General features: G+C 34.9%; 1 protein-coding gene across 2 annotated transcripts in view; it reads left to right on the top strand.

Moving 5' to 3' along the window:
- Nucleotides 1-15,011, top strand: part of LOC117574832 (roundabout homolog 2) — a 51,733-nt gene that overhangs the window by 20,070 nt on the left and 16,652 nt on the right. Inside the window, exons 2-4 of one of the 2 annotated variants that reach the window (XM_034258818.2) lie at nt 5,025-5,558; nt 6,212-6,381; nt 13,786-13,971. In XM_034258818.2, coding sequence (XP_034114709.1) covers nt 5,156-5,558; nt 6,212-6,381; nt 13,786-13,971 — 759 coding nt within the window. In that variant the 5' untranslated portion in view covers nt 5,025-5,155. The remainder of the gene's footprint in view (nt 1-5,024; nt 5,559-6,211; nt 6,382-13,785; nt 13,972-15,011) is intronic. The other variant, XM_034258827.2, reaches the window with a different exon arrangement.

Raw genomic sequence — 15,011 nt, forward strand, 5'->3', positions numbered from 1 at the left:
AAGCTACAGTCGAGTGTACTCGACTGTGAGATACCCGCTACCCATTTTAAATAAAAGCAATATATTTTGCGGTTTTATTCTCAAAATATACCAAACATACTGCAAAAATACTAAAAATATACCAAATGGTATATGTGGTATATCGATATAGTACCGCATTCAAAATAGAGGGCACAATATACCAGATTGTCAGCCAAAGCAACTAAGACCCCTAGTAAGTAGGCGTGTTTGCCCATACAAAAGTATTTTTTTAATAACTTCCACAATTTTTATCTGATCGCAACAAAATTTTCAGGAATCATAACTACTATAGTAATTATTATATATACCAAAATTCGCAACTCTAGCTTTAAAATTACGCTTGTTATTCGACTTTTTTGATTTGTGGGGGCGGAAGTGGGCGTGGCAAAAATTTGAAACAAACTTGATCTGCGTGCAAACATAACGAATGCTGTCGAAAAAAAATTATAGCTCTATCTCTTATAGTCTCTGAGATCTAGGTGTTCATACGGACGGACGGACAGACGGACAGACAGACATGGCTATATCGTCTCGGCTGTTGACGCTGATCAAGAATATATATACTTTCTAGGGTCGGAGATGCCTCCTTCTACCTGTTACATACATTTCCTGTCGGCACAAAGTTATAATACCCTTCTACCCTATGGGTAGAGGGTATAAAAACCAAAAATGCAACAGAATTGAATTATCTTGACATTTTCTGAGAGAATCTGTGCAAGTTAAGAAATTCCTTTTATTGTAACGAATACAAATAATATAGTATACATATGTATGTGCAAAAATTATGAAATGCAGTCATGTACAAGCTGAGAGCTAATGGAGCAACAACGTCTATGTGTGTGTGTGAAACAAAAACGTAGCCATGGCAATTGAAACAATTCCATCACATCATAATTTATGAGTTAGGCATTTTAAATATGCAAATCTCGTATGCAAAACAAAACGACCAACGACCAACGAACAACACACATAACTAATAACTATCACAAAAAAACGAAAAATGCATTTCGAGTACGAGCGTGAATTGTGAGAAAAACAATTTCATCATAACTCGACTCGTTTTGATCGGTTTAAATTCTTATGCAAGTCTCATGGGCAGCATGGCAAAATAAATACAGAATTTTTGGTCATTTCTTTGTCATTCAGATTGAGGCTTTCTCGTATTGATTCGCTTGCTTCGCTTACATCACAATGGCCTTTCACTTCACTTTGGCTATCAATTAGTAAAAAGTGAAATTTTCATTTTCAGTCATCATATGCAGCACGTACATACATAGACTTAAAGGCAGTTGGCCAACATATTTCATGTTTCTTTGCTTCAGCCTTTTGCCTGTCGAATTTTGAACCTAACTTGACTTGAAGAAGCATCGAAGTTGCAATGCTCTTAATCACAGTTTGTTTATGATTAGTTGAACGACTTTTTGAACGTTTTTACTTATAATGAAAAATACAGTCTTAGTGCACAATAAAATTGTGCAAATATAATTTAATATATAACATATTTACAAATGGGTAATTCTCTGAGGGATTTCGCGTGCGACCAGCTTTTCAGTTACAAAAAAAAACATATTATGAAACAATTTTAAAAATAAGTAAAGGTTATTTTTATAGCTCTAGATTAGTACTTTAATTAGAGCTAAGAATAGTTTTGGAATTTTCGTTCTGTTTTGTTTTCTGTTCTGATAATTGCAAAAATTAACAAATTCGTACGCAAAACCAAAAAATGAACGAATTTATATATTTTATCGGAATACAGATCAAGTTCCTAAAATCAATCTTAGCTCTAAATATAGTGCTTATCTAGATCTTTAAGAATAACCTTCACTTAATTTTAAAATTGTTTTAGTTTATGTTTTTTTTTTTGTCACTGAAAAGCTGTTCGCACGCGACATTTACCAGAGAATTACCCAAATGTAATAATCACAGTTTGATTTTGATTAGATAGACTATAACATTATATTGATTTATTAGCATTTCTACTTATGTTGAAAAATACAGCATTATTGCACTATGAAATTATTCAAATTATCAATATTTGTTAACCAATTTCTGTTATATTTGTTGTGTTTACTAATTTTAATTTAAAGCCATTTATTTCGTTTCTCATCCTGCTTTATTGAACGATCAAATTATGCAAACTACATAGATGGTGTATGATATTTAACCTCCTAGCTCTAACCACTTGGTCAAACAGTTTTGACTTAGTTTATATAATGTTTGACTTGATAGTGCAATAAATCAGTTGATTTCTTTCAGCGATGTAGTACTAAATGAATGTGAAAAGTATAAAATAAGTTTCACAATCACATTCCTGAATAAATACCCAACCTTTTTACTAGTTTGATTAAAAATGGCCTCCTGGCTATTACCATTTTAACATATCTGTGTATTGAGAATTCGTCAGTCAAAACCCAGCCAAACTAGCTTACTTACAAATTTCAGACTCTTGGCTATCACCATTTGATCTGTGCATTGATAATCCGTCAGTCAGTCAATCCTTAATTGTTACTTAAGTTGAAGTATATTTTATCGCATTTATTTACATTCATCTTCTATTAATTTCTCATTAAATGCACCCCATTGTTTTTTATGCAATTCCTCAATCAAATCAACTTGTACCACTCTTATCGACTTTAACTTATACATAGCACACTCAAATTCCATTTGGCACTTTTAACATTGTTCACTTGCCATCAATATTAATGTCAGTGTCCACACCAGCTGTTTGATTGCACTCTTCATTTCGTAATCCGTTACGTAAAGCAAATGTATCGCAGCAAGGGGCTGCAGCTGCCAACGACAACGACAACGAGAACAATTCTGATGAGCAGCAAACAAAACACAAAACACGAAAAAAAAAGAAAGAAAACGAGACGAATACAAGGACAGATCTCAGAGGCGTGGAAGTGTGTCATACATATGATGCTCAGCTCAGCTCAGATAGGAGGTCAGAAAAGTGTTTAAGTGCACACAAAGGGCGTAGGATAGCTATAGCTATAGATGATTACAAGGGCGTCGCAATTGGATGCTTGGTGGTTGCTACGTTCCAAACGCTCCAACGTTGCTACGTTGCTCGGTTGGTCCTATGTTGAATGGCCTAGGATAGATAGGACACGTATCTAATAAAATGGCTAGCACGCGTCGCATGTTCTCTCTCTCTCACTCTCTCCTAGGCAGACTTCGATCTGGGCCTGAGAGCCAGGCAGCAAATATTTGGCCAAGTTAGCAGTGCCTCGCTTTGTGAGCTCATTAAATTTTGTCAATGTAAATATGTGTGTGTGTGTGTGTGTGAGGAAAGTGGAAAATAGAAAGAGTCTCTCTCTGTGTGTGTGTGTGTGTGTGCAATGTGCAACACGTAGCATACAGTCTGAGGCAAGTCCAAGTCGTAGTCGTAGTCAAAAAGGACAGCCGGCATATGCACTTTCTGCACATTTCCTGTTGCCGAGCTGCACCGTTTGTCCTTCCTTCCTTCCTCGCCTCTGTCCTTGTGGATTTATTACGTGCAAATGTAAATAGCGGCACGTGCAGCAAGTCGGCCTTACTCTGTGTGTGTGTGTGTGTGTGTGTGTGTCCTGCCCCAAGATGAATGCTCGCCGCGTCCTCGTCCTGCTGGCAATAAAAATGTTGTCGTCGCCAAACAAAGGCAAGGCAACGTCCGCTTTTCCCCCCTTCGCCACGTTTGGTTCGCTCCATGCTTTGTCAATAGATAAAGTATCTACAAGATACAACAGACAACGTTGACTTCCTCGGCGACTTTGACAACGCCTTCGACTATGGCCACTGTGCACACACACACAATACAAGTATGCAATATTTAGATTATTTATTTGCAGCTCCCGCTCTTGCTCCTGTTTCATGTCCTGGTTTCGCTTGCATTCACTTTTTAGCGGTTTACCCATCGGTTGCCAGCAATTTGACAGCTGAATGCAAATTGCGCACAACAGGAAACTTCATTTGCCAATTGCCAACTTACAATTTACTACAACGATAGTCTTCCTCTACATAAAGAAGACCAAGTTCAACAGCAAACATTGTAAGCAATGACTTGCGTCGAAGCAACTTGCATCTTAGTTTACTCATTTGATTACACTTATGGTAGACGGATCGTTTGAAAACAATTGCATAATTGAGTACCCAAATTTAAAATGTCAAGATAGCCCGAATAAAGTATTAAATATTAATATCAAATTTCTGTCTGTTACAAAATGCATTCATTTCAATGAAAGAATCATTTGATTTACAATATACAGTTGCATAATTGAGTGCATTTTTGAATACCAACAAAGTGCGTAAAAGAGTCTAGAAAAATGCTCTAGGAAAGTAACAAATATTATTGCAAAATTTCGTTCATTAATTAATGAGTTAAAACTACATTGATTTCTATCGAAGAATGATTTGATAATTGCATAATTAAGTACATTTTTAAATGTCAAGTAAATTATTAAAGTGCGCGGAAAAGTCTAAGAAAAAAGCCCTAAAAAAAAGTATCAAATATTTATGAAAAATTTCATTCATTGATTAACAAGTTACAAAATGCAAAGAATGTGTAATTTGGTGAATTTTGGAATGTCAATTAAATTATTAAAGTGGGCAGAAGCCTCTTTTATAATTAAGCGCATCTGACTATTTAATTTTTAAGATTCATTTATTTAAGTAGATCCTTTTTCTCATATATACACCAATCTAAGTTTAGCATTCATTTAATTAAATAAAAAATTGATTTAAGCTCTTTAAAAATCAAATAATTTTCTTGTAAAATGAAGAAATGCTATTTACGAATATGTTTCCTTAATAAATAATACAAGAACATTTAGAATGCTGATTGATACAACTGGTTTGTAAAGCCCTTAAGAACATCTTCCTATTGAAAGTTAGTTGGAAAAGTTCAATGAAAATCGTCAATCACAGTTCACATATGAAATTTGCAAGTTTTGTCGTTAAGTGAAATACAATTTAGCATAACTCATTTTTCAACTTTTGTGAACACAAAAACTCTTCCACAGCAAAAACACAAAACTCATCATCGTCATCGCCATAGTTATCGTTGTCGTCATTGTCATCGTTATCGTCATCGCCATCATCACCATCGTCGTCGACACATTGAAGCAATGTTAATGGGAACTACATCAGTCTTATGATGATGGTGGCAACGCAACAGAACGGCGACCACATCGCCAAAAGCAAGCAAAGCAAACGCAACGATAACTTTCAGAAGTTCCCGAATCTCAGTTGGATGTGCGGACGTCAACAGCATCAACATCAGCAACAACATCAGCAACAGCAACAGCATCAACAACAGCCACAACAGAGACAGCGACAACGACAACGTCAGCGACAGAGACAGCGACAATTAGAGACCATTAGCCAACGGCAGACCAATCAATCTACATTTGGACAGAAGCTGGCGCGTTTTCAGGCCTCTTGCGAGTTGGGCGTACGTGTGGGCGTGGCCAATCGAGGAGCTGCAGCTGGAGCTGGAGGAGCAGGGTGGCAATTGCAGCTACTCTTGCTGTTGTTGCTGTGGTGCAATTGCATTGGTAAGTCGATTGTTTTCACGTTAAGTCGATAGCAAACTATCGAAGATTATGCAGTTGAGTTTACTGATTCAATAAAGTTTGTATCAACAGTTGTCGCTAACACATCGATAAATTATCAATAGCTTATTGATTGTCATCGACTATCGTTAAACGAACTAACATATTATCGTTACTCCTTGGCATATACATATATCGGTTTTCGATAACTTATCGATTGTTGCATGTCATCGACTATCGATAAACCGAAAACATGGCTTAACTTCTGCGCTTCGCTATCGATAAGTTTATGCCTTGGCCTTGCACTATCGATAACAATATCGAGAGCTGCTTAACACGATCGATAGATTGTCGATAGCTTATCGATAACTTCTCGTTATCGATAACATTGTTATCGATAGTGATTGCTAGCATATCATTCGCTTGCTTACCAACTTTTTTAATCATTTACCTACATTTGCTTTAATTAATCACTTATTAACATGTTGAATGTATGTCATTTATTCGTTAGACCAACAAGTTACTGAAATGAACCGATAAACGCAACAAAAGCAACCACAAAACACACACACACAATACCATCAAATAAATAAGAAATTTCGTTAATTGTTCCAATCACTGTTTTCTCTTCATGGCAATCAACCATTGAAATGAAGATATTTCCGTTTCAAACAAATCGTCCTCAGTGAGCGCATTCGAGCCGGACTTTGTAATACCGCTGGAGAATGTCACCGTTGCCCAAGGCCGGGACGCGACCTTCACGTGTGTGGTAAACAATTTGGGTGGCCATCGGGTGAGTGCTGACGGTGCGTCAGTTCCAGCCAAGGTATGTATCGGTTTCAATCGCAGCGTTTCAATTTAAATCAAAACCCAAACGAAAAAAGAAAACTACATCAAGTTCTTAATTGATTTCTTTATATCATTTGTTATCGATTATCCGTTTTCAATTCGATATTCCATATCGAAGCACAAATTATTCGATTAAAAGTTCCGTTACGTAACAAACAACAAGAACAACAACCACATCAATATCAAACAGTTTCTCACACACCTTCTCACAAATTTGAAGTGCACCAATTTTAAGTACTTAATGACAAATCGCACCAAAATGCACAATAATCACAATTATTATGTAACCTTTTTAAGCGCACCTTAAACTTAATAATCTCAAGTATATAAGTAAAACATATATACATCACATATAGTACTTACTTATATACAACAACTATATATATCTATATATATTATATCATAATAAATAGCACTCTGCATAGTTAACGCACCAATGCACCATATTCAAAACAATAATATCGAAAAGATTATGATACTTTCACAATTGGTTTCAAAGGAAACGAATAATTCTATAGTTTAATACCCTCTCAACATTTTGGAATACTCAATGAAAAGTAAAATTAAAATTCTATTCATTTAATTATTAAATGTTTAAAGGGTATATGCTAGTCGTCCATATTCGACTAGATATGTTTCACATGTATTTTCTTTATCAACGCATTTTTATTTTCAACAACAAAAATTCTGAACCAGAATCAACAACAGAAAGATTGAATGAGTGAGAAAAACGCATATTTAATAAAGTATTGCATAAAGAATTCAGTCGACAAAGCCAAAAACAATGAACAACACAACACAAATATGTATGTAATGTACTATTAACAATATGCTTTAAAAAAATACCAATGATTGTTGTTAACAACAATAAACAGTTCCGCAACATAAAAAAAAAACATGTACGACAACAGCAACGACAAATGATAATAAATGAAACCGCATAACAATCGAAATGTGAAATGTAATACAATTAAAAAGAATTGTTCTCTGACATCAAAATGCTCGACGACGCGATACTTTAAAGCATCAAAAATATTACAAAAATATGCGAATGCATTTTATTTAAAATAACTACAATTTTCTTTGATTCATTTGTTATTTTTGTTTCATAAAGTAACAATGTAAAAAGATTCAAATAGAAAAACCTCAACAAATGTAAAAGAAGAACTAACACAGATTTTATCGATAGTTATCCGATGAGTCAATTTGCAAGAATTATCTTCTTTTGTATCATTATGTTTCACCAAAAGACTTTGATTAATTTAAAGTTCAAGAAAAGTGAATTAGTTGAACAAAGATGGAATATAAAATATCAACAAATGAGAAAGAAGAACTACAACAGGTTTTATCGATAGTTATCCGATGAGTCAGTGTGCAAAAATTATCTTCTTATGTATCTCTTTTATACTTTGAATAATTTCAAGTTCAAGAGAAGTTGGACAAAGATGGACTATATAAAATATCAACAAATGAGAAAGAAGAACTACAGCAGGTCCACATCGAAAGTTATCCGATAAATCAGTGTAAGAGAATTCTGTTTGGTTGTACCTTCTTTATGTTTATTAAATGGACAAAATAGTTGGATTAATATAAAGTTCAAATAAAGTGAATTAGTTGAAGAAATGTAGAAATGTAGAACAACTACAAAAGCTTTTATCGATAGTATCCGATGAATCAGAATTTAAGAGAATTATCTCCGATGAATCAGTTTGCAAGAATTATCTTCTTTTCTATCTCTTTTATGCTTCACCAAAATACTTTGATTAATTTAAAGTTAAAAAAAAGTGAATAAGTTGAACAAAGATGGAATATAAAATATCAACAAATGAGAAAGAAGAACAACAAAAGTTATCCGATAAGTCAGTGTGAGAGAATTCTGTTTTGGTTGTATCTTTTCTATATTTATTAAATGGACAAAATAGTTGGATTAATATAAAGTTCAAATAAAGTGAATTAGTTGAAGAAATATAGAAGAACTATAACAGCTATTATCGATACCTATCCGATGAATCAGTTCAAGAGAATTATCTTTTGTTGCATCTCTTTTATGTGTTTCTGGTATTACTTTCATTAGTTTATTTCGTGTTTAATTCGATGAATGCATTTTGTTTACACATCAGCAACATTTGGCTGCTTTCTCTTTTGTGTTTACATTGTGCAATGCACGACAAAGGGTGTTAATCAACGAAATGGCATCATAAATAAAAACGCCATCTCATATATATATGGTAAATCCACTGATGTTTCAATCAAACAAAAGCAGCACAACAATTAGAAAGACACGAGAGGCGAGAGCACGAATAAAGGGCAATGAAAGAGAGCACAACACTCAATTTCATTTTATTTAAACAATAAATAAATAAAATATTGTCAACATAATAAAATAAATTGCATTCGCTGAACGCAGAATGCGAAAAACGAGCAACTGAAATAACAAAAGGCAACAAAAAACTACCAAATAAAAAAAAAAAACGAAAAACGAATACGGTAAATTAAGTGTCAAAGAAATTTCGAATAAATACAGTTTAATAGTTAAGGTTATATTATATAAAACATTTTTTCGCAAACAGTTAAAGCACAAATCGAAGGAACTCGAATTAAGGAAAAACACAAAAGTTTTCGGTAAATAAAAAACAATAATATTTATATTCGATAGAAGTGCGATATTTAAAATTTTCCTAGGCCTGGAAAATTTGTTCGACAAAGTAATAATAATAATAATATTAATAATAAGAAAAATCGACAAGCGGATTTCAATGACAATGGCAAATAAATGGAACAACAATAGCAACGAGCGAGCAACAACAGAAATGTGCTGCATAATTTAAAACATCTTTTGCAGTGTTTTTGAAAAATACAAAAATTCACCTCTCTTTTATCAGCAAACGTGGAGAACAACAACAACAATAACAATAACAACAACGACATCGACTGCAACAAAAAGAAGTCGCATAATCGTTGCATTGTTTTCATACGCGTTTCGATTATTTTTTCATTGTTTTCTTAATCATTTTGTTATATGTTGTTGTTTTTTTTTGCGTTGCAGATTGTTTTTTACTCTTTTATATGCAATTGAGTTTTGTTTTTGTTTCAGAGTAACAGAAACAGAAACAGCTACAGAGAAATATGAATAAAAATAAATTCAAGCGCACCGAGTTAAAACCGAAACAAACTTTGCACCATTTTCATATATATATATGTGTGTATGTAGTGTGTTTGTATGCACAATAGTCCTATAGTTGTATATATATAGTGTTGTAGTCCCGTAGTCCTTGGTAGTCCTGTATTTAGTGCTACTGTATCCTTGCTTTATGACATTTGCTCGCTGTATTTGCATTTACATTTGGCGTTTTTACATGGCTCGCAAACAATGTTTTTATTTTCATACGTCCTTTTTTTTTTGTTGGTGTGTGTGGGTGTGTTTGAGTTTGTGTTTTTGTTTTTGTTTTGCTTTTCGTTTTTATTTATCCTTGCTGCTGAAAATTCCATTCACAATCGAAATCGGAATCCGTTGGGCACTCTTTGTATATGCGAAACGAGGAGCGGGGAGTGAGGAGCGAGGGAGACGAAGGCGTAGCTTAACTCCCTTAGCATTACTCAATAAATTTGCTTTATTGAGTAAATAAATAAAGTGACAGTCCGAGCGACATCAAATGCCAGAAGAGCATTGTGCCCAATGCCGTGTCCTGTGTCCTGTGTTGCCACCAGTTCAACTTCAGTTGAGTTGAGTTTTTGGTGCAACTTCTGCTGTTGTTGTTGCTGCTATTTGGCTCGGTTTGCTATTTATTGGTTTATGGCTTTTTTTCTGTTTATACCCGCTACCCATAGCGTAGAAGGGTATTATAACTTTGTGCCGACAGGAAATGTATGTAACAGGTAGAAGGAGGCATCTCCGACCCTAGAAAGTATATATATTCTTGATCAGCATCAACAGCCGAGACGATCTAGCCATGTCCGTCTGTCCGTCTGTGTGTCTGTCCTTCTGTCCGTCCGTCCGTAGAAACACTGGATCTCAGAGACTAGAAGAGATAGAGCTATAATTTTTTTTCGACAGCATTTGTTATGTTTGCACGCAGATCAAGTTTGTTTCAAATTTTTGCCACGCCCACTTCCGCCCCCGCAAATCAAAAAAATCGAATAACAAGCGTAATTTTAAAGCTAGAGTTGCGAATTTTGGTATATACAATAATAACTATAGCAGTTATGATTCCTTATTGCGATCAGATAAAAATTGTCGAAGTTATTAAAGAAATACTTTTGTATGGACAAAAACGCCTACTTACTAGGGGTCTTAGTTGCTTTGGCTGACAATCTGGTATATTGTGCCGTCTATGGTATATTTTGAATGATGTACTATACCGATATACCAAACATACCATTTGGTTTAGTATTTTTTTTATATTTTCGGTATATTTTGAAAATTATACCGCTCTATTTTGACTTTATTCAAAATGGGTAGCGGGTATCTCGCAGTCGTGTACACTCGACTGTAGCTTTCTTATTTGTTTTTTTTTTTTTTTTGGGCTCCACTATTGACACACGGCAAACAATTGGGCGTGGCACGACAGACAGACAGTCAGAGAAAGAGACTGATAGAGAGAGAGAGAGAGTCACAGCTGCATTTGCAGTCGCTTTTGTTTGCCTGTTAACTCGAGCATCCTCAATGTGCTGAGCCATCAGCATTATTGGCATCTCAGATTTTTTATTCTTTGCTTTTTTTTTTTTTGCTGAACAACAGCGCAATGCAAACGATGAAGATTCCTTTCATGGCAATTTTAATGGATTGGTGACCTCAAGTCGTTTTAATAACGACAATCGAATGTGGCATGCAAAGAGTGAAATGAATAATAGCTGCGTACTTTATCAAACATTTTATCAACATTTTAGTGGAAAGTTTTCGTCAACTATTTTTTCATACTTTCATTTAATGTAATAAAGTCATTTCATTGTTAACCATGCAACATAAGGATCACAGATCATAAAGTGAAATTACAAAAAGTGTTTAAAAGTACCAAATGTAGAGAATTTTGATTAAACTTCTCTTCTTTTCAAATTTAATTGTGTAAAATCACAAAAGTTATTACAACCACTGAATGTAGAGAATTGATTTATCTTATATTCTATTCAGTAACAAGTTTAGAATTATTTACATAAAACTCAAAAGTTATTCTGCACTTGTCGTAAAAATTGCAAAGCGAACCAAAACAGCAATAACAACATGAATTCAATAAACTGCATCTGCTAACAGTAATGTTAAAATACAGTCTGCGAATTCTTTAACATAGTAGTTACTCATACAACTTAACAGCCTTCGAAACTGTAATCATAACAGCGATGTTTTTAAAAGTATCAGTTCCTTAACATTACTTTTAACATAACATGTTAACGTGAGAATAATATCAGTCTGCTAACATAACATTAACAGTCTAAAAATTTTTTTACATTAGTAATCATGCAACCTAACAGAAATGCACATGTTAACATACGAATCTAACATAAATAGAAATAAAAAATCTGGTAACATAAATAGAAATAAACATCTTAATTTACTTTAGTAATCATACAACTTAACAGCATTCAAAATGGTATGTCTAACAGTGATGTTATTAAGAGAATAATATCAGTCTGGTAACATAAAATTGACAGTCTACAGATTCTTTTACATTAGTAATAATACTACTTAACAGCGCTGTGATTAACAATCGCAGTTCTTTAACATAACATGTAGACCACAACTGTAGCTTGGTTGGTTTCGCTTTGCCTCTGTCCTTAAATTAGTTGCCAAGCAGCAGCGGAAACAACAACAAAAGTTCAAAGCAAAAATAGAAGCCATCTCATTCTGGCCTTTGTACACAAAGATCAGCCTGGCAGATTAGCCTTCTCACTTGCACATCTGAGCGACATTATCCTAATGAAAATATAGAGTCAGAACAGAGAGTAAAGAGTAAAGAGGGAGAGAGAGAGAGCCTCATGTTACCATTGCGCTCTAAAGTAGGCAACAGTTTTATGTAATTTTTTTGTTCAGCTTTGCCTTTGCTTATCCTTTGACTTTGCCAGCATGTGAGTGTGTGTATGTGTGTGTGTGTGTGTTTTGTTTCTTTGTAGTTTTTTTCAGTATTAGGCTTTTGCATGTATTACGTGTGTGCTTTTCCTTCTGTTCTGTTTTACTTTTTTGTATTTTCTGTTACTGTTTTCTTTCATTTGCATTAAATGTCAACTGTTTAAATGTTAGTATTGCACCTGCAAAAAGAACTGCCAACTACCTGCCCCGCCCACTAAGCAAAAGAAAAAAAAAAAAACGAAAAGAATAATAAAATAAATACCCACATCCACTCCAACTTGTACAATGTATATGTTTATTCTTTGATGGATTTTCTTCAGTTGAAAAAGCAGAGCAAAGCAAAACGTTGACAAATGTAAACTAATTGTGAAATTTTTCTTCTCTCTACACACACACACACACACATACACACTCAAACACTCGTCCAACAAATGACCACAAAACCATTTCCACTAATTGCACTTGAAATATCCCGATTTCATATCCTTGACAACACAAAATCCGCCCCCTCCTCCTCCTCCACCCAACATTTGGCTTCCCTCCATCTGAACGGAAAACTTGCAAAAACTTGCGGCATCAACAACGATAAAATTGCGTTTTTGCCTTGTGTTGCCGCCTGCAACGAAAAATGGAAATGGCGTCAAATTGCGCTGACATCTGACGACGCTGACGACTAACTAACATCCTCCTTCTCCTCGTGGGGCATTGTCAACGATACTGACACCAAAACGACACCAACAAAACGGCCAACTTTTGTACCGTTGATGCCCATCCTCCTCTTCTCCTCTCTCTCATCTTCCTGCTCCTGTCAACTTGGTTACCAACTGTGGAATGGCATCGCCAACTGGCGCCGCAAAACGCAAAACTTCCAACAAAATTCTAATACATCCGCAAATCGATTTCGATGGCCTGCAACATCGAACCTTTACTTTACCACCAACAACAACTACAAAAAATCTGCAAAAAAAAAAACACGAAACCGGAAATTGCTGAATGTGCACTGATGTCGATGACGTTGCGTTGACCAATAACGACAACAAATGCAACATTTTAAAACGCGAATGTCAACAAATGGGATTAATAATAATAATACGTTTTAAACAAAAATACATTAATGCGCACATCACAATGCAATTGGCAACAAAAAAAAACAAAAAAAAAAACGCTACATCAACAACTACAACAATTAACCACACACAACACAATTGCAACGATATGAAATGAAATGAAATGAAAACGTCTCATCATCTCGTCGCAAAATGTCGTTGTCATCAACTGGTCTGGGATGTGGATGGGCCTTGGTGGGATGTCCATCATCAGGTCGCATGGATTAAGGCCGATGCAAAGGCAATTCTGGCCATACACGAGCATGTGATAACCAACAATGATCGATTATCGGTGACGCACAACGACTACAACACATGGACCCTCAACATACGCAGCGTTAAAATGGAGGATGCCGGCAAATACATGTGCCAGGTTAACACCGATCCAATGAAAATGCAAGTAAGTACAAGTCAGATAAACCCGCATTTTGAGTGACTTTAACCACACTCGATTTTAAGTACCTTTCAATGTTATAAGCCTATCGCATTGGAGAATTATGAAAGGTTGTCATTCAAAATCAAATTGAAGTTGAAAAGTTTTTTATAGAAAACACATCAAATAAAAGCTTTAATTATATTGTATATTCATTCATTCAACTTCTACGATTATAAACGATTCTATACTATATCATAGTGAAAGCTCAAAGTGCAAATTGGATTTTAAGAACCTTTCAATGTTGTAAGCCTATCCCATAGTTGAACGGAGCATTATGTAAAGTTGTCAATCAAATTAAGGTTAACAAGTAAGAAAGTTACAGTCGAGTGTGCTCGACTGTGAGATACCCGCTACCCATTTTTAATAAAGGCAAAATATTGCAGTATTTTTCAAAATATACCGAAAGTACTAAAAATATACCAAATGATATGTTTGGTATATCGATATACACCATTCAAAATATACCATAGACGGCACAATATACCAGATTGTCGGCCAAAGCAACTCAGACCCCTATACAAAAGTATTTTTTTAATAACTTCCACAATTTTTATACCCGCTACCCATAGGGTAGAAGGGTATTATAACTTTGTGCCGGCAGGAAATGTATGTAACAGGTAGAAGGAGGCATCTCCGACCCTATAAAGTATATATATTCTTGATCAGCGTCAACAGCCGAGACGATCTAGCCATGTCCGTCTGTCCGTCTGTGTGTCTGTCCGTCTGTGTGTCCGTCCGTCTGTCCGTATGAACACCTAGATCTCAGAGACTATAAGAGATAGTGCTATAATTTTTTTTCGACAGCATTTGTTATGTTTGCACGCAGATCAAGTTTGTTTCAAATTTTTGCCACGCCCCCTTCCGCCCCCCGAAAATCAAAAAAATCGAATAACAATCGTAATTTTAAAGCTAGAGTTACGAATTTTGGTTTATACAATAACAACTATTGTAATTATGATTCCTGAAAATTTGGTTACGATCAGACAAAAATTGTCGAAGTTATT

Source organism: Drosophila albomicans, chromosome X (genome assembly GCF_009650485.2).
Source record: "Drosophila albomicans strain 15112-1751.03 chromosome X, ASM965048v2, whole genome shotgun sequence".
Lineage (NCBI taxonomy): Eukaryota > Metazoa > Arthropoda > Insecta > Diptera > Drosophilidae > Drosophila > Drosophila albomicans.